The sequence below is a fragment of the Leucopleurus acutus genome, assembly GCF_964270905.1.
Source record: "Leucopleurus acutus genome assembly, chromosome: 10".
NCBI lineage: Eukaryota > Metazoa > Chordata > Mammalia > Artiodactyla > Delphinidae > Leucopleurus > Leucopleurus acutus.
The window spans coordinates 80,300,454-80,320,051 of record NC_139153.1 but is presented as its reverse complement, the minus strand read 5'-3'; the positions used below and the strand labels follow the sequence as shown (position 1 = coordinate 80,320,051).

Below are 19,598 nucleotides of genomic sequence, written 5' to 3'. Positions count from 1 at the left end.
GTCTATTTCATTAAACTTGTTGAATGCTTAGTTAGCACAGATGATTTCTATTATTCTAGTAAATAAACAAAAAAGTTTAATAAAATAATACGTACTTTTATCAATAAATTGAGCACCTATTTTATTAAAACGCTGTTATGTTTCATAGCTACTAATTTTCAATTTTAGGTCAGTATCCACTGTATCCACTAGGCTTCTTTACAGTGTTGTATTATCTCATCATATTATGTAATACGTGGTTATAATTTTCCCGAGGCTGGGACTATGGACCTAAGCCACTTACTAGCCCAATGGACCCTTGTTAAAGGTAGATCAAGACAGGCCATTTGCCAGTTGCTTGGACAACTGAATTTGACTAAAACTGATCATTTTAAATACTTTAAAAATCACTTTTTCTGGGAGTAGTATATGATTTGTCGGGCTGCCTCCTGTCTCCCTATCTTTTCATTGACAATGACGTTCAATTTTCATTTGCCATATGGTTTGGGTGTTATATAGGTAAACATGAAGGTAGATAAATGTTATACGTTTGCCAAGTGGCCAGATGACCCTTTCCCATTTGAGACAGGAAGTCTAAGGAAGTTTGTCCTGTATCTTGTAGGTTTCTTCAACAGAAGCAAGAAGAAAGAGGGATTCAGGCCTTTTGCCTAGATTCTTCCTAGAAAACACAATCTTCTCGGTTATTAGAATTCAAAAACAAAGATAGTGAGAGAAAATTGATATGAGCTAGGGAATTTAAACTCAGAGAAAGATCCACAATGTGTGAAAGGATTACTGTTTTATTAATTAAAACTGTTGCTTAGGACAGTGTGGTTTGCCTGACCAGTAGCATCAGCACCAAAATTCTGGGGAGAGGGCCCAGCAATCTGTTTTCACAAGCTATCCCGGCGATTCTGATGCCTCCAACTAAAGCACCCTCGGCTTGGGGCAGTTATGTGAATTTAAATCGAGGACCTCGAAACAATTTCTTTTTTCAAAGTGGTTCAGGGCCAATCCTGATAGGATGATTTACCTCCGCAATATAACTAACGGCACAAGTGACAGTGTTTAAAAAGTGTTAAGTGTTAGACTTCGTAGAACTAGTCAACACACAGAGGACGATTCTGTAGACCATTATCTAGTCTGTTCCCCACCTAACAATCCAGTCTTCCAAACTAAAGTTGCTCACAATATAGAAACTCTTGAAGTTCAAATGGATGCTAACAGGCAGTCTGGTTTTTATTTTAAATATTTTTTATTATGGTAAAATAGATATGACGCGATTTGCCATCTTCAACCACTTTCGGTGGCACTGCAGTTACGTTTTTTAAAGCCAGGAAAGTGTGTTCACCTCTATCACCTGTAATGAGATGTCCTCCGAACGTGCATCCTCAGCCTGCACTTCTCCATTCTGATGCCCGAGGCAGTCGATCTGCAGTCAGGCGAGCGTGTGGAGCTGGAGGGCCAGTTGGCGGTCGGCGGGGGCCTCAGGGACCCTGGGCTCCAGCAGGCCCCGGGTGGAGAGCGGAACGCGCGGCTCGGCGCCCCCCGGCGGCCCGGCCGCGGTGCAGGGACGCGCGGGGCCTGCGAGGGGAGCTGCAGGGTAACTTTTCCCAGGGAAAGAGGCCGGTCGTCCCCACCAGAAGCCTCCCTGCCTTTTGTTTGTTTTCCTGCCGGAGGCTGGAGAGCGGCCGGGTGCCCAGCCGCTCACCATGCGCGGCGCGGCCCGCGCCCCTCGGCGGCGCCCCCGGGCGTCCCTCCGCGGACCCCTCGGCCCGTCCTAGCGCGGGTCGCCCTGCTCCCGCTCCCGGGCCAGTTCGGCGCCCGCCCTCCGAGAAGCCACGCTCCCCGCAGGCGCGGGCCCCCGCCTGTGCTCGCGGCGCCGGTAAGTGGGGTGCGGATTAGGGGCTTCTGCCGGGTGATCTGTCACTCGGGGTGATGGACCGGAGCTGCGAGGGCCCCCAGTGCCGTGGCCCCGCGAAGGATCGGAGGGCGAGGGAGAGGCTCTCGGGCTGTAGTTTCTCTCCGCGGTCCTGTGGGTCTCTCCCTCTTGGCAGAAAAACTCCCGCTTCCTCGGAGTCTGGAAGATTTTGGTGTGTGTTTACCTTTTGGCGTTAAAGAAGGGAAAGATCCCGGCCCGATTTGAAGCCCCATTGGTAGGATATGGAGGACTTGCTTTCGGAATTTTCCTGACTAGGCCTTTGGCTGTCCCGCAAGAGGTCTGAGCAAGAAATCCTCACACATTTATGTGCAACCATTTTTCACTGGGTTTCTTTCTGCTCTGATTTCTTTCTTACTAATCAGAGTAGACGTTATGAGAGGCATGCTGAAGGACTTTACAGAACCGCTGTTTCTTTTCTAATGCACCTTTGAAAGTTTGACTTTGACACTAGCATTGAGGGCTTTTACTTTTAAATTAGAAAGTAGTTGAATGCCTTATTCTGCAGAAAAGAGTATTCGTTTCCACTTATAACTAAATAAAGAGCTGCTTTTGCTAAAGCTGAATTATACTGAGAAAATATCACCCTGCATTTTGCATCCAGAGCTAGACTTCTCTAAGGTATTGGCACTTGTTTTCTATTTTTGCTTGGAGCACTCTTTGTAGCAGTTTGATAAGTACAGTTTTCCTTTCTCACATTTTCCAGTGAGTGGGCTTTCAGGATGTGCCCCCAAAGTGAACTGTACTATTGCTGAATATAAAATTAAAATGAGCTTTAAATTTGTGTAGCTAACATATAAATTATTAAGAGGAATTTGTGCCTCAACCATATGTTAGCTGTGCTAAGAGTTAATGTATTCATAAATATGCACATTTGAAATAGTTTCTGAACAAAGCACTGCAATTTGGTAAAGAATTTGGCCTTCCTGTCTATTTGGGTGTAGAAATAAGAGCAGTGGTGGGATCCTTTATTTAAAATGATACCCTGTACCACTGCTTGCTTCCCTAAGGTCCAGCCCTTACAGTGACCCTGCCTGTCCACTTTACCTTGTCCCCTTCTCCAGAGTCAAAACTGGTGGCAGGGCAAGAGTGGACAACCACGTTTCTAAGTGAGACCAGTTTAGTTTCAGATGATGGAAGGATGTGTTGGAGGGCTGATGGAGCGTGTCTGAGTGGGCAGAGGTCTGTCCTAGCCAAGGGAACTCAGTATTTAGTCACAAAGAAATGCTTTTTTCTCACTGAAGTTTCTTACCTACAGACTGTGTGTAAACAGGCTACCAGAATAAAGAAACCAGGCTTTGGGGGTTTTATTTGTTGACTGTTTCACATCATCAAAGCTCTTTTTCTACTTTCATTGTTTTCATCTCATTGTTTTTTGAGGTTCCCAGTAATGGTGGAAATCCTGTCAGTCTTGAACCTTTTGGAATTCTCTTCAACAGTCTTTTCCTTCATTTCCTTCATCCTTGCTATCGATGAGTCATGAAGACCTTTGACATGTGATTTATATAGCGCCCTCCCTCCATATTCTAATCCAGAGGCTCACGCCTCCTCTCCTGCAGACTGGGGCAGCCTCTGAGCTAGCCCCGCAGCTGGCTCTTAGTAAGTCCTCATTGAATGTTTGCTGAATGAGTGGATGGATAGATGGAATGGATGAATGAATGAATGAGACACACCTTCTGGTTTCTTCATCTTCTTGTCCATCTAGTCTTTTAAAACTATCAGTTCCTCACGACTCTCCTTGCCTTGCAACCCTCAGGTCCTCTCCCTTCTCAACTATCTCAAGTCTAAAACAATTTGCCTGATTTTTAAGGCCTTTCATAATTAGGCCTCACGCCTCCTATCTAAATTCTATTTTCAGTTCAGCATACATCTTCGCACTCTATGGGTGTGGTCTTCTTTCGAGCCTGCTCTACTAAGGAGGCCAGGATGGTTCCTGCTCAGATCGCAGTCCTAGAAACCCTCACCCCTCTCCCCCATCTCCTGTACAAATCTTACCCTTCCTCAGACAAGGAAGCTAAGTCCTCACTTCTTCTATAACATCTTCTCTAACTATTCATTTCTCTTCTCTCTCTTGCAAGTCTCCAGATACTTGTTTCTTTTAAGTTTGACTTTGACACTAGCACTGAGGGCTTGGTTTTTTTTTTGTTGTTGTTGTTTGTTTGCTTGTTTTTGGCTGAGTTAGGTCTTTGTTACTGCATGCGGCTTTCTCTAGTTGCGGACAAGCCGGGGCTACCCTTCGTTGTGGTGCACGGGCTTCTCATTGCGGTGGCTTCTCTTGTTGCGGAGCAGGGGCTCTAGGTGCGTGGGCTTCAGTAGTTGTGGCTCGCGGGCTCTAGAGCACAGGATCAGTAGCTGTGGCGCACGGGCTTAGTTGCTCCGCGGCATGTGGGGTCTTCCCGGCCCAGGGTTCGAGCCTGATCCCTGCATCGGCAGGTGGATTCTTAACCACTGCGCCACCACGGAAGCCCGAGGGCTTATATTGATCTCTCATTGGTTTAGGTTATTTTAAGCCTCTTTAGGGCAGGAGCCATATTCTCTGCATGGTCCTGTGGGGTTGTGGGCTTTGAAGTCAGGCAGAATTGAGGTCGGGGCCTCACTCCTCGGTACTCATGTGGCCTTATGGATTCTCCAAGCATTAGTCCTCGCGTGTAAAATAGGGGAAATGCCTCCCCACCTGGCTGTGGTGTGGAGATGGTCTTGGTGCCTGAACAGCACCTGGAGCACACCTGACAAAAATCTGCTCATCCCTCCAGTGACTGGGAGAGCCCTGAACACGTAGCAAATATTTGGTAGATGTTTGTCAGCTGACTTGGAGTCAAGTCATGGCTGGGTCTGGAGGCCCAGGGGATGGCAACCACGCAGCATCCTTAGTAAGTGTTATCCTGCCCTTACTTAAAACAGCTTGAGCTTAGCTTATTCCTGGTGACAGCTCTGCTTCTGGGATCTGTTGCTGTTTTTCCGTCTGAACCTTGCCAGGAACACGACTGCCTTTAAATTTTCTTTTTTCACTGCTTCTTTGCGGCAAGCTCCTCCGTTTCATTTTGCAGGATCTTGCTGAGTTGGAGTTGCACGCAGCACTTCTGTTTTTCTGCTTGTGAGGGTATGTGTGAGTGTATGTATTTATGGTAGGACGTGTTGCCTAGCAATTTCTTGGCAGAATTCTGGGCACAGTGACCTTTCTGTGTATGTTGATCTGTCAGCCTGTGAATAGTGTCTTAACTGTAAATTGTCTCATCAGCTCTCTTGCTTGACCATGGCCTTCTGAGAAAGGCCTGTAACTAGAGCATCAGAAACCTCCTATCTGTGGGCCTCGGTGTTTGTGGTTGCTGTAGGTGACCCGGAGAACGTGCAGAGACGTGCGCCAGATGACTTACACGCATATCTACAGTGTAACCGTGTCCTAGGTTGTGGCTGTGCTCTCCTTGAAACAGTTTGAACTTCCCTATTAGTACACCTGTGTGTTCAAGAAAATTACCTGGTAAAAACAATTTGCTGAAGTAAATCAATTCCTGGGGCAGATTGCATTAAAATGCTAAGTTATGGAAGGAAGAAATCAGAGGCATCTTTACTTGTAGCCAGAGAAGTAGAAGAAGCAGTGGAGGGTCCCCTCGAGATGGTAACCAAGGTTGATGTGGAATTCACGCTCACTCTCTCTGCTCCTCGTGACGTGCTGTCTGATGCTCGGAAAATCCTACTGCTCAACAATCCAAGCGGAGAGCTTCCTTTCTTGATTCCTTTCAAGGAAACGGAAGCGTCCTTGCACTTTAAGTGCCTGGCTCACTGTGCTTTGAAAGTCGAAACCTCCGTAGAAAGAAGTGCCTGGGTTTGGACTCACCTGTGCAGCTGGCGTCAAATCCTGGGAGCACTGACTTCTGAAGCTGTCTCAGAGTTTGAAGAAAGCACGTCTCTGGAGAGCTGCCACTTTTTTTTTTCTATGTAGTTTCAGGATTAGCAATACCTTCTTGTACTTTTTGAGGAAGGGGAAGTGGGAGCATTTGTTACATCTTTAATCGACTATGAAAACATCTCTTATATTCACATATTTAAAACTCTGCTGCCCTGAAGGTATCAAGAATTCTGTCCGTTGGGCCACAGCATCTCAGCTGTAAAGTGAGGGTGTTGGGGGGTGATCTTTCAGGTCCCTTATAGGGAAAAAAATCTGATTCTATAGTCAGCTTTCCTCAATATTATACTATGCCCGTGTTCAGCTTAGGTCCTATTAAACTGAGCATTCAATCTATGCTAATTAGCATTAGGTTATATATTACCTTACTTTCCATTTTTCCTAGATTTTGTTTGTCATCCTCAGTTTTTTTAATTTAAAAAATACTGTTTTTAAAATAAAATAACACAATAGTGTTATTTCCACCATGCTCTTAGTAGCCACTTGATAAGTGTACAGTGACGGCCAAGGGCTTGTGAGAGCCACGTATTTGTGAGGAAAGCTCAATGTGAGTCATTTTTTATCTTTCTATAGGTGTAGTGTGGTCTATGATAAAGTGCTGATAACATGTGACTGCTCTCGTGGTTAATATAAAAGATAATGGCCCAGAACCAAGAAGATAAAGGAGTAGTGGTGTAATGTCCAACTACATATTTCACAATGTCATGAAAGTTACTATCTGCATGAGTTTGTAGTTCCGAGAAGACAATAGTTAATGGTTCTGGCCTCTCGGACACTGCCTGTGCTTTGAAAATGAATTTACTGATGATTGATTTAACTCAGACGAAACCGAGTGAGAAAAAAGTAGGTTATATATGCCTACCTTTTTTTTAAATAGTAAATATTTATTTATTTATTACATCTTTATTGGAGAATAATTGCTTTACAATGGTGTGTTAGTTTCTGCTTTATAACAAGGTGAGTCAGTTATACATATACATATGTTCCCATATCTCTTCCCGCTTGCATCTCCCTCCCTCCCACCCTCCCTATCCCACCCCTCCAGGCGGTCACAAAGCACCCAGCTGATCTCCCTGTGCTATGCGGCTGCTTCCCACTAGCTATCTACCTTACGTTTGGTAGTGTATATATGTCCATGCCTCTCTCTCGCTTTGTCACAGCTTACCCTTCCCCCTCCCCATATCCTCCTACCTGTCAGCTTAGCTGTTAAAAAGCAAATGTTTTCCTAAGTTGTTATAAAAGCTTTTAGAAGGATTCATAATTTTTGTGCCCTCTTCTCCATAGAGCTGTTCAGTTTTGCAGAGAATCTATGAGGGATGGCAGTAGGAGTGGGGTTGATGGTATAGGAAAATTAACAAAGTGACCCTTTATAAACCCATAAGTTACTCATTCATTAATTTATTCATTCAACTCATCTTTATTTGGAGCACCTATTTGGGCCGACCGGGTGCCAGGTCCTTGTCTGGTTGCTGGGAATACAGTTGTGAACATAACAAAACTTCTGCCCGCAGAAAGCTTATATTCTCAGGATACACGTATATGTAACCCTGTGACCCACAGGTACATGAGGATTATGTGGAAAGGGCTAAAGTGCTCTGCCTCCATGCAGCATTTCCTGTGTTTCAGGGGTCCACACATCATGCCCTGCAGGCATGTCCTGCCGGCTGCCTGTTTTTGTAAATAGACTTGTACCGGGATGCAGCCGTGCCCATTTGTTTCCGTGTCATCTGTGGCTGCTTTTGTGCTACAGCAGAGGATTTGAATAGCTATGCCAGAACCCTGTCACCCTCACAGCCTAACGTATTTACCGGCCCTTCACAGAAAACATTTGCTGACACCTGCTCTATTTTATTTTTATGTTAAGCCTTTATGTCCTCGATATGTTTTATTGATTTGTTTGTTGTTACACATGGTGGTGAAGCATCTTACGCTGCATGAGATCGGCCCTGAGTTAAACGTGCTGTGATATTTGAGTAGCGCTTGAATGTGTGACATGTTCTGATTCACTCCCTCATCTTCACCTCGCCCTCCCTTGCCCACCCTTAGAACAGAGGGTGGCAATCAGGTGAGCAACTGGGGCTGGGGGACTGTCACCCCAACTCATCCGCAGTTTCCCACGAGTCAGAGGAAAGTTATTCTTCCTCTGGGTCTTCAATATTTCCTTTCCCTTCAGTTCTTCACAGCCCACAGACCACATAGAATGATGGGTCCTAGTTTAGAACTAATCTACAAGCAATAGAAGACTTTACTTTAGGTTCGGGGCACAGCGCCCTTTGTGGGAGAAGTGATGGGAAGTGGTAGACCCTTCTCCTGGGATTTAGGACTTGGTGCATGAATTCTCCTTTCAGAAGCTGGGGTTGAAGGATGTGAGGGAGGTCAGGGCATGAAACAGTCTCTGGGGAGTGGAAGAGGGCAGCCCAGGTAACGGATCCTCTTCTCCCATCCTTCCAATTAAGGCAGTAGCCAGAAGCATCTTTAATGTGCTCCTTGTCACAGGAAAGGCAAAGCACGTTCCACAATAAAGGAGGCTCTTTTGGCCTTGTAGCTGCTGTCCCCAAAGCAGAAAAAAGCACTGGTCCAAGAGGCAAAATATTTAAAGGACATTCTTGCTAAAATGTATGTGGGCAGAAGAATTAGGTCCCAGAGAGAAAAATTAGAAATACAGATGTACTATTTTTAGTACCTTTTTAAAAGAAATGTAACAATATTAACTTTACTCTTGTAAAGTTATGAAATGTTCGAACCTAGAATTCATGCCAGTTAAGGTAAAATGGAACTCACAAGTGCCAGGAGAAGGGCCATTGAGTGATTTTGCACATGATCTAGTTTTCCGATGAGGACAGGTGAAAGCAATGGCATCTTTTCAGTGGAAAACGATCAAGGCTCAGGGAGAAAAGCTCTTCACACAGGTCCGAATGGTGGAAGTGGTGCTGGTAAACCACGACTCCCAGAGATGCCCACTTTTGCGTACAATTTTCTGTCTCCTATCTTAAAAAATGAGTAATTGTGGCATTTATTCAATGACTCTTAAGTTTTCAAACTAAAGAGTGGACCACCCTGTGCCTGGTTGGTTTCCCAGGTTGGGAATGAGACCCCGGCCGTGAGCAGATGATCTGCCCTACTGAGGACGGAGCCGAGGGGAGGGAATTGGGACAGACCGCAGGAAGGTTTCCCCAATGTCACCTAGCCAGAAAAACCATAGCATTCATTTCAAAGTTTGTCTGGAACGCTTTGAAAGCGAAATACAGCTGTGCTGCTCTGTGAGTTGGGTACAGCCTAACCCAGAAGCCGAAGGCCTGATCTGACGACACTGTGGGGACCTTTCTGTGATTCTTTGAGACCCAGTAATTCCAGCAGCATGGTGGGAGGGCCCAGGCAGCCTGCCGGCTTTAGCCTTTCTGCAGTATTTACTATTCTCCCATTTCAGAACTTCAGAACATTTCTGCTCAGGGCAAACAATCTGAGTACCATGACTTTGCACAGGAAGAAATAGAAGAATTCTGTTTCGAGATATTTACCAAGGGTGGCACAGAAGATACACAGCAAAGACTAAAATTCATGTTTTGACCATTCAAACCATGAGTACCTGCTAGCGTAGGCGGAGCATGAGGTAGGAGAGCAGAGATGAAAGAAGCATGGTGACTGTCCGGGACAGGCCTGCGTGTCATTGACCACTGAGGAGGTGGGGACAGGGCACTGTGGCCTCTTGGGGAGAGAGCCGTTGGCTGTGTCTGTGCAGGTTGGGACAGGAGGTCCTGGAAAGGTGATGTTTGAGCTGGACTCGGAGGGAGGAAAAGGAGTAGATTCTGAGCTTTGGGGTCTGGCTGAGACAGTGAGACACTTATCCTGCTCTGGAAGAGAGATGATGTATAGCACGCAGGGTCCCTCTGGGGCACTGTCTGCTCTTTGCTAGCTTTTGTGCAGGTGATGGGAAAGGTGGAAACGTTGATCTGGTTTTTTTCTTAGACAAATGACAGCTTGATTCCTGACCCAGAGAGTCACAGAACCACAGAATAACGGAGCAGGAAACCACCTTGCTTCATTAAGTCCCGTGCCGTCACCTCACAGAAATTAACCCGAGGACCAGGAGATGCTCCGAGTCACAGGTGCTCTGTGCCAAGTGGAAACTGGGACTCAGTTCCTCTTTGTCCGCAGTCACTTGCCTCCCCTGTAGGCAGTGGCTGCTGGCAAGGTCCCCGCTCGGTCCACTGAAGTTCGATTGTAGAATGAGGCCAACTAGAGCATGGCCACATCACTGGTTTCCATATTTGGACTTTGAGCTACAAAGTACTTCTTTTAATTCCTCTCGTTCTCAGATCCTCAAAAGATTTCATAACCTTTGGATCTTTTGCAATCTCTCCCTTAAGTTTGGTGCAGTCGGCCCAGGTTCCTATCTCGCTGCCAACACTTATTAATTGCATAACCTTGAACAAGTAGCTGGTGTCTCAGATTCCTTATCTGTAAAATAGGGGTAATAATAATAGTACCTACCTGGTGCCGATGTGAGGACTGAATGGATTAATATATGCAAAGCACTTATAACAGTACGGTATACATAGTAAGTTCTGAAATTATTATTATTTTTACCTTTTTGGCTTATTTGATATATTAGTAAGCTACATGTGGATTGGTTATAGTGAGTGATTATCCAAGATCATTCTTGGAGTCTGAGTGGTATTTAGAAGTACTGCCCATTAACATGTTAGCTGATTCCCCAAGTTAATGGATGGGCTGTTACACCCCATTCACTTCACAGGCAGTAGTGACCGTCTATACCAGGGACTGTGAATTCAGATGCTCTCAGGGGCAGAGGAGGAAATGTAAAAGAATCAGGGAAGCTGGTTATGTGCTTCTTAAACAGTAAGGAGTTGCTCTTCTCTTTTAAAAAGAGAACAACAGTTTTTCTTTCCCTCCAGTTTTTCTTCGAATGAGGTTTTTTCCCAGGCTTTTTCCTTTGTTACTTTTGATATAGGCAGAGGAATAGAGAAATATTTTTCTTCTAGTAAAACAAGTGGCTGTGAAGGTGCAAAAATAAATGGCAACTAAGAAAAAAAAATAGCAACTGACACAACATTCATTTTAGGGACACAGGGAGGTTGGGGACAGTGGCGGGATAGAGAGCTCACGCTTGGCCTAAAAGGCCAGTGACCACGCTCGTCTAGCTTTTATTCCCATGGAGGACAAAGGACCTTGTGTTATTAGCTCTTCAGTTTTTCTGGAGCTACCCCAAATCTCGATATTTATATGAAAGTTCCCATTTTTAAATATAAACTCAAAGTATATCTGTGAATTGCATCCTCAGGCTGCCTGTTTGCAACCCCCGGTCCACACAGGGTGGAATCTCTATATGCTAATGTCATCTACTGAGATTTCAGCCAGAATTGTGAAGTCTTGTCTGCTTTGTAGAGTTAAAGAGAAATACTCTCTATCGTTCAGAAAGGACTGCCTTTGTTCATTGGGTAACTAAGCATTGGATTCTTGATTTCATTCCTAAGACACTCAACTTTGTATGACTAGAAACCACAGCTGCCGTAGCTCAGATGACTGTGGGAGTCTTTGGGAGGTTTCATTGGATGGTGGTATCTATCCCCTGAAGATATCACGTTCTAGTCCCTGGGACCTGTGAATTTTTCCTTATTTGGCAAAACAGACTTTGTAGATGTGATTAAATTAAGAAATCTGAGTTGGGGAGATAAACCTACCTATCTCTAAATGGAGATAGGTTTAGTGGGCCCTAAATGGAAACACTAGTCCTCATAAGTGAGAAGCAGAGGGAGATTTGACACAGAGAGGAGTCAGTGTGACCACAGAGGCAGAGACTGGAGTGATGTGGCCACGAGCCAAGGAACACCAACAGCCACCAGACGCTGGAAGAGACAAGGAGGAAGTGAGCCAGTACCTCTGGAGGAGGTGCCAATACCTTGATCTCGACCCAGTGATACTGGTTCTGGACTCTGGCCTCCAGAAACGTGAGAGAATACATTTCTGCTGTTTTAAGCTACCAAGTTTATGGTAATTCGTGAACAGCAGCTGTGGAAAACTAATACTGTTAGTAAGGAAAAAATTTTTTAATTGGTTTTTGCCAGTGATGCATGGATTAGTAAATGACATGTCCTTGACGAGAGAAATTAGCCATTATTTAGGGATCAGTGGCCCTAAGCCTTCCTTGAGATTTTTGGCTAGTGGTCCACATGGTGACTTCTTGCTTGTACAACTGTGGCACTCTGGCCATCTGTGCCCTGCCAGAAACTTACCCCAAGGGCCATTCCCTGGTCACTGTGTGTGTTCCAGAGGAATGCTTTCAGTTGTCCTTGACAGAATATCGGATGGTGGCTTCAGCAACAAAGACTTTTGATTAGGTCATATAATAAGAAATCTAAAGCAGATATTTTCAGGGATCGTGCAGCAGCCCAGTGATGTCATCCAGGATTCAGCTTCTTTCTCTTAATCCATCCTCAGCAGTTGGGATTCTCATCTTTAGAGCTGACGTCTCATAATCACCAGAAGACCGTCTCAGCTCTGAATATTACAGCTTTATACAACCATGTTCAAGGCAGAAACACGGGGCAACCTCTTTGTCAGCTGTCTCTATCAAAGAGTAGATTCCCTCCCAGAGGCCCTTCTCTTCCCTCCCCAGCTCACTTTCCTTTCCATCTGGTTGTCAGAGCCGTAGTCCCGCTCCTAAACGGTATTCAGTGGGAAGGAAGTACAATAGAATTGTCTGGCTTGGCTTCAACGGAGCACTGTTTATGCCCTGGGGCTGTAGTAGGTGGCTGCTGTCCCTGATTGTACTGAATCGTGAATAAAATCAGAGCTCTATCAACTAAGCAGCAAGAGGAACGTTGCTATGAGGTAGATCAGCAATGGCATCTGTCACATCGCCCTTCTTTTTCCTAGTGCGTTGTCCATCACCCTGCTGTTTTCCCAGAGCAGCAGTGAGTTTTTGTCCTTTCCTTTCAGAGTATAACATGAGTCATCATATTCAGGCCACCGCAAAAATGGTGAACAGCTGAACAATACTGATCTCAAAAGCCAGTAACCACTTCCTGCTAGGATATGCTCAGAGTTGACTATGGGTTGAATGCTACTTTTTGTCTAATGCTAGTTTGAATAATACCACTTCCTTGTTTTTAGTTTAGGAAATAATTCACTAGAGAACAGAAAGCTCAGATAGTTGTCATGGTTCTGTTCTCTAGATCTGTATATAGTGTAACTAAGCCTCCTCTCTGATACTCCTTGGGACCCTTGAAACAATCACCACGGCTTCCTAAGTCCCTTTTTCTTCGTGTATTCTCTGTTTCTTCAACTACTCTTCTCGTGCTTTCATTTAGGCCCCTTATTATGTGCTTGAATATCTTTCTTGAAGTTTGTCACCCAGAGTTGAACAGTAATCCAGGTGTATGTTGAGACTGTCATGTCCCTTGTTCTGGATCCGCAGCTGCCATGTTGCAAAACTCCAGTAGACACCATCCATGTAGTGTTCTGTGAGTACCCCAGAGCTGTGCGTGGTATTAGCATTGTCTGAATGCTGTCCTCGTAATAAGAACTCCAATAATGCACTATCTTTGGGGGAAAAAACATAAAGCAACCTTAGAGCATCTCCAGTGAGAGGTTTTGTACATATCTCAAATTCAACACCTTAGAAAACAGAACCCATTGTGTCTCCTACTCTCTATAACATTCATCCTGTCTGGTGCCTTTGTTCAGGCCTTCCACATATTTCACCTGACTATTGCAGTACCCTCCGTCTAGTCTCTCTATTCTAACATCAGTTTGAATAGTCCGGGGTGGGTGGTCTCCCTCATGTCATCTCCCTGCTTAAAAGCCCCAGAGAGCTCCCATGTGGCAGGGTAAAAACCAAACTCCTGCATGGCAGATGTACGCCCTCACAGCTGGGTCCCACCCTAAGTTTCTAGCCATTCCCTGCACTTCCTTACTGCCCTCCGTGGCTTTTATGTCCTAGCCCTGTACTTCATAGTGGGGTTGCACATTACAGTCCCTGGAGGGCTTTCTAAATTATCAAAACTCAGTCCCCAACCTCGACCTGACTCTTAGAGGTGGGGCCCGGGCATCAGTATTTGTTAAAATTTCCCCAGGTGATTCTGTCGTTCACCCAGTGTAGGAACCGTAAGCTCTCGTGAACATGCCAAGCTCTTATACCCACCAACCTTTTGCAGAGTTTCCTCCATCTGGAATTCCTTTCTCTCCCTTTTCTGTGTAATAAAACTTTGCTCATTCTTCAAACCTCAATATTACCTCTTCTCTGAGCGGGTGTCTGATCCCTCCCTCCTCCCAAGAGTTTGTTGTTCTCTCTACCATGGGCTTATAGCGTTTCCTACATTTTCCATGTTTGTGTTGATTAGGAGTTATTTAAAGGAAGGACCCTTCTCTTACCCATAATGTGCCCCAGAAGCTTTGCATAGTGCTTGGCCTCTTGGTAAAGTTTGAATAAAATTGTCAACCTGACTTCAGTGCCTGAAGAGAGAGACTCTAGTCTGATCCATTTTACAGTCGGTATGTAATTACCTGAAATAAAATTGAAAAGCAACCGCCACGTGTTGGTGAGGGTCAAATCTTGCCAGAGAAATTGAACTTTGTTCTATGATAATGTGACAGACAGTAACAAGGAGGAATCGTAGGGTGACTGTATACTGAATGAATGACCCACTCTACCATGATTTCAGTAAAGTTCTTAATTTTTTCAAGATAGCTTTTCCTCAGTGATAATCTATGAAGACATTGTCCCAATTATGCAGTTTTAGTAGATGAGGAACTAACTATCAGAGAAAGGCTTCTATGATTAATAATTGATAGATATGAATTATTATTATTGTATATAATGCCATTGCAAAAAAAGTGGGAGAGAGCCCACAGGCTACTGGAATGTAGATCGTTATTAAGTTTTGGTTGCCACAGTTCATCAAAGACATGGAGAAATGTGTGAGGTTTCAGAGATGAATGCCAAAGATAATTAAAGGAGTGGAAAACAGGTCCTATGAGGAAAGGTTGTGAAATTACAGCAAGAGGAGGTTGAGAGATACACATTTGATTACTAATTTGATGTACATCACATTTTCGTGAGATAGTTTCTTTATATTCACACACACAAAAAAAAAAGCGTGAGGAAATTAGCTTAAATTAGAATAGGCAGGTTTCGGTTGGACGTTAAGAAAAATACTCTAACTGGATTACAAAATGCAAATCTGATCATGTTATTTTCTTGTTAAAAAAAAACCCTGGTGGCGCAGTGGTTGAGAATCTGCCTGCCAATGCAGGGGACATGGGTTCGAGCCCTAGTCTGGGAAGATCCCACATGCCGCGGAGCAACTGGGCCCATGAGCCACACCTACTGAGCCTGCGCATCTGGAGCCTGTGCTCCGCAACAAGAGAGGCCGCGACAGTGAGAGGCCTGCGCACCGCGATGAAGACTGGTCCCCGCTCACCCCAACTAGAGAAAGCCCTCGCACAGAAATGAAGACCCAACACAGCCAAATAAATAAACAAACAAACAACTAAATAACTTTATTTTAAAAAAACCTTAATTGACTTCCCATTGTCTCTAGGTCAAAGCCTACTTTAAAAAAATAAATAAATAAAGCATATAATTTATGAGTTAGCTGATTTTTGACAGATCAAAGTTCCAGTGATTTTTTTTTTAAGGAAGATGACATACAACAATGATTTGGGAATTTTAATTTGTTGGAAAATGAAATTATGAATGATGCAGAAATCATATGCCATATCAAAAATAGATGGAGATAAATATGAGAAAGAAAAAGAGGGGAAACAAACACAGAGCCCAAAATTGCTTATGTTGTGGCCCAAATGCTCTTTCTATGTTATGCTGAGACACACCTTGAATCCAAAACAGTCCACAATGCACAAATCGTGAAGTGGAGGAGCCATGATGTATGATGTGTTCTGTCTTATGAGCAAGTTCATATTAGGTTTTATTAAGTAAGTCTATATTAAAATGTTTTAGGCTGAAAAAATGCTTAAGATATGTATTATCTTTTTAAAGATTTCCTTCCTCTACCATTTTGAGAATTTTTTTAAACTTTTAGTCTAGAATAATTCAAACATACAGAGTTGCAAGAACAGTACAAAGAAGACCCATACACCTTTTCCCCAATTTACCTTGTGTTAACATTTTACCCCATTGTGTGTTTGTTCTCTCTCTCTCTCTCTCTCTCTCTCCACACACACACACACACACACACACACACACACACACACACACAGAATTTTTGTTTTACCACTTGAGAATAAATTGCATATATGATGGCCCTTTGCTTACAAATCCTTCAGGGTGTATTTTCTTAGAATAAGACTATGCTGTTTCACAACCACAGGACAGGCATCAACTTTAGTAAATTTAATACAGATACAATACTTTAATCTAGCATCCATATCCTAATTGTTGCCATTAATGACCTTTATAGTGTTTTCTTCTCCTTTAGTATAGGATCCAGTCAAAGCCTTATGTTTTTTGAAATGTCATTTGAGGCTCTCAACAAGCAAACTTCTGGGGTTAACTCTTTCCAGTTCCAAGCTCCCACCTTCCTCTCCACCCCAGATTCAAGCCCCTGTGCCTTCTTTTCTGCTCCTTGGAATGCTAGAATCCCCTACATTACAAAACACCTACTTTTCTTTTTCCTTCAAGACTCAGTCTTTTATGAAGACTCTTCTTACTGCCCTCCTGAGCCCAAGTGGAATCAACCAAGCTAGAAGCCGGGGGCTTTCTCCTTAACCCCTCCCCACATCCTGTACCCTCAGTGTACATGAAATATCTTAGTGCATGTTCATGAGTAGGCATCCACCCACCCTCATCCTCTGCCATGAGACTCTAAGATCTTTAAAAAAAAAAAAAAGGACCGTATTTTATTGGTCTTTGTATCCCCAGATATTAACATAGGGTCTGTCACACAGGAAGTGCTTTATAAATATTTATTAATCAGCAATGGAATCTATCACTGTAAAGAGCTGCTGAAGAAAGTTGTAAGTTGTCTGATCCTGTAGAGCTTCAAAAGAAGGAAAATGCTCTTCAAACCAGGGGCCTTAAAATGGTTCTATGGGGGAAATGGGAATGAGTGGGAGAGGAGCAGGTAGGCTTGATCTCTAAAAGGTTTTCCAGTTATATGGTAGAATATGGTGAAATCAGGAATAACCTTTACAGTTCTTTTTTTTTTTTTTTTTCCGCGGTACACGGGCCTCTCACTGTCGTGGCCTCTCCCGTTGCGGAGCACAGGCTCCGGACGCACAGGCTCAGCGGCCATGGCTCACGGGCCCAGCCGCTCTGCGGCATGTGGGATCTTCCTGGACCGGGGCACGAACCCGTGTCTTCTGCATCGGCAGGCGGACTGTCAACCACTGCGCCACCAGGGAAGCCCACCTTTACAGTTCTTAAGGTTTCTCAAGGTCATGCAAAGCCTTCACAAAAACATAGACTAGAATTACTTCTTAATTTTGAACTAATTTTAGACTTTCAGAAATGTTACAAAAATAGTACAGACAGTTCTTAGCGATTCTTCACCCAGCTTACCCTAATATTAACATCTTCTATAACCATAGGACAATGATCAAACTCAGGAAGTTAGCATGGGCACAGTGCTGTTAACTAAACTATGACCTTATTCAAATTTCACCAACTTTTCCACTAATGTCTTTTATCTGTTCTGGGATCTTATTCAGGTTCTCACATTGTGTTTAGTTGTCATGTCTCCTTCTTTGCCTCCAATCTGTGACAGTTCCTCATTCTGTCCTTGCCTTTTATGATCTTGACACTTTTGAAGAGTATCGGTCAGTTTTTTGTAGCATGTCCCTCATTTTGAGTTTGACGTCTTCTCATGAGTGGATTGAGGTTCTGCATTTTTGACGGAACACCACAGGGGTGATGGTGTGCCCTCCTCAGAGCATCACATACAGGGTACATGGTGTCGTATGTCTTAGTCATGTTGATGTTGAACTTGATCACTTGGGTAAGGAGGTTTCTGTTAGATTTCTGCCTATAGAGTTACCATCTTTCCCTTTGACATTAATGAATGTCTTAAAGATACTTTGTTTTTTGGGCTGCTCCATTTGGCTTGTATCTTAGTTCCCCAATGAGGGATCGAAGAAACTGGGCCTGGTAAGTGAAAGGGCAGCCAGGGAATTCCCAAAGATACTTTGAAACTATGCGGATAGCCTGTTTCTTCTCAAACGTTCATCAACCAATATTTGCATCCATCGGCGAATCTTGTCTGCAATAAATTGTGACGTTTGCCTAATAGCGAATTTCTTATTTCCCTCTTTCCTTCTACATTTATTGACTGGAATTCTTCTGGAAGGAGAAGCTGCATTGACTGGATTTAGATGCAGAATGTCACTTATTCTATCATTCTTTTCTGATCTTTTGATTTTTCAGATTATTACTTTGACAGATGTATTTTTTTAATGTCTTTAGTGTTCTTATTTAAGCATTTACATTTTTTAATGTTTGCCTAAAGGCATTGCAATCACTTAAGTTATGTACTACATTTTCTTCATTATAGGCAGACTGAATGACACTCAATTTCATAAATGAAAAATCAATGACTTATCTTTTTCTTTATAAATTTATTTGTTTTGGGCTGCATTGGGTCTTCGTTGCTGCGTGCGGGCTTTCTCTAGTTGCAGCGAGCAGGGGCTACTTTTCCTCACATATGTGGGCTTCTCATTGTGGTGGCTTTTCTTGTTGTGGAGCATGGGCTCTAGGCGCGTGGGCTTCAGTAGTTGTGGCTCGCGGGCTCGGTAGTTGTGGCGCACGGGCTTAGTTGCTCAGCGGCATGTGGGATCTTCCCGGACCGGGGCTCGAATCCGTGTTCCCTGCATTGGCAGGCAGATTCTTAACCACTGCTCCACCAGGGAAGTCCCATGACTTATCTTTTTAAAGAACACAACTGAAGGACTTTAAAAGAGACACACCCTACATGCAGGCCTTAAAAAATTACTAGTTCTTTGCTTAGTTTCTGAATATCTAGTAATAAAAATAATATTAATAAAATACTGTTGTTGCCTAGCCACAAACAGTTCATGGAGCACATGTAAGTTCTATATCAGGAGAACCTTAATTTAAGCATTTCTTGGCCTTTGTACGTTTACGTTGTTAATTGTAGCTGAATTACACAGAACACAGTATATTTAGCATGGATTCTTGTAGCTCAGCAATTTCCATCGACCGTAGTTATCATGTCGTGTTTGCCTACAGTGGTTAGTCAGCAGAAAGGCATCAAATTGCAGCTGATTCATTTCTGAGTCAGTGATAAAATCACTTTCCAAGAACGCTGTGTCTCATTTTATAAAACATTGGAAAAGAGCATTATTTAGACCAGAGGTTAACAAACTTTTTTTTTTTTGTAAAAGGTACAATAATATATCCCTTAGGCTTTGTGGGGCATACAGTCTGTGTCACACCTACTCTGCTGTGTAGCGTGAAAGCAGCTGCAGACAGTATGCAAGTGAGTGGGCATGACTGTGTTCCAATAAAACTTTATTTACAAAAAAACAGGTGGCAGACTGGGGGTTACAGCTGGCCCCTGATTTAGACAGACATAGAATGTACATTAACATTTATCCTTGTCTTTCATTTTTCTCTACAGGCAGAAGACTCATCTTTGAAAATATGTATTTGGGAGATAGTCACGTTCTATTGAATACCTTGTGCTGGTGCTGCCATAGAAAAATCTGGTTACACTCCGGGGAGGTCTGCTGCGGCTGCAGGACTGATCCGCCTTGGCCCTGAGATGAGTGTCCGGCCTG

General features: G+C 43.8%; 1 protein-coding gene across 1 annotated transcript; it reads left to right on the top strand.

The window, feature by feature from the left end:
* Positions 1–1,732: 1,732 nt before the first annotated feature.
* Positions 1,733–19,581, top strand: LOC309967892 (uncharacterized protein; the record flags this gene model as incomplete). The annotated part of the gene is made up of 2 exons (XM_082848844.1): positions 1,733–1,864; positions 19,439–19,581. Exon 2 carries the CDS (start codon positions 19,462–19,464, stop codon positions 19,579–19,581), a length of 120 nt encoding a protein of 39 aa, XP_082704970.1. The 5' UTR covers positions 1,733–1,864; positions 19,439–19,461.
* Positions 19,582–19,598: the final 17 nt, after the last annotated feature.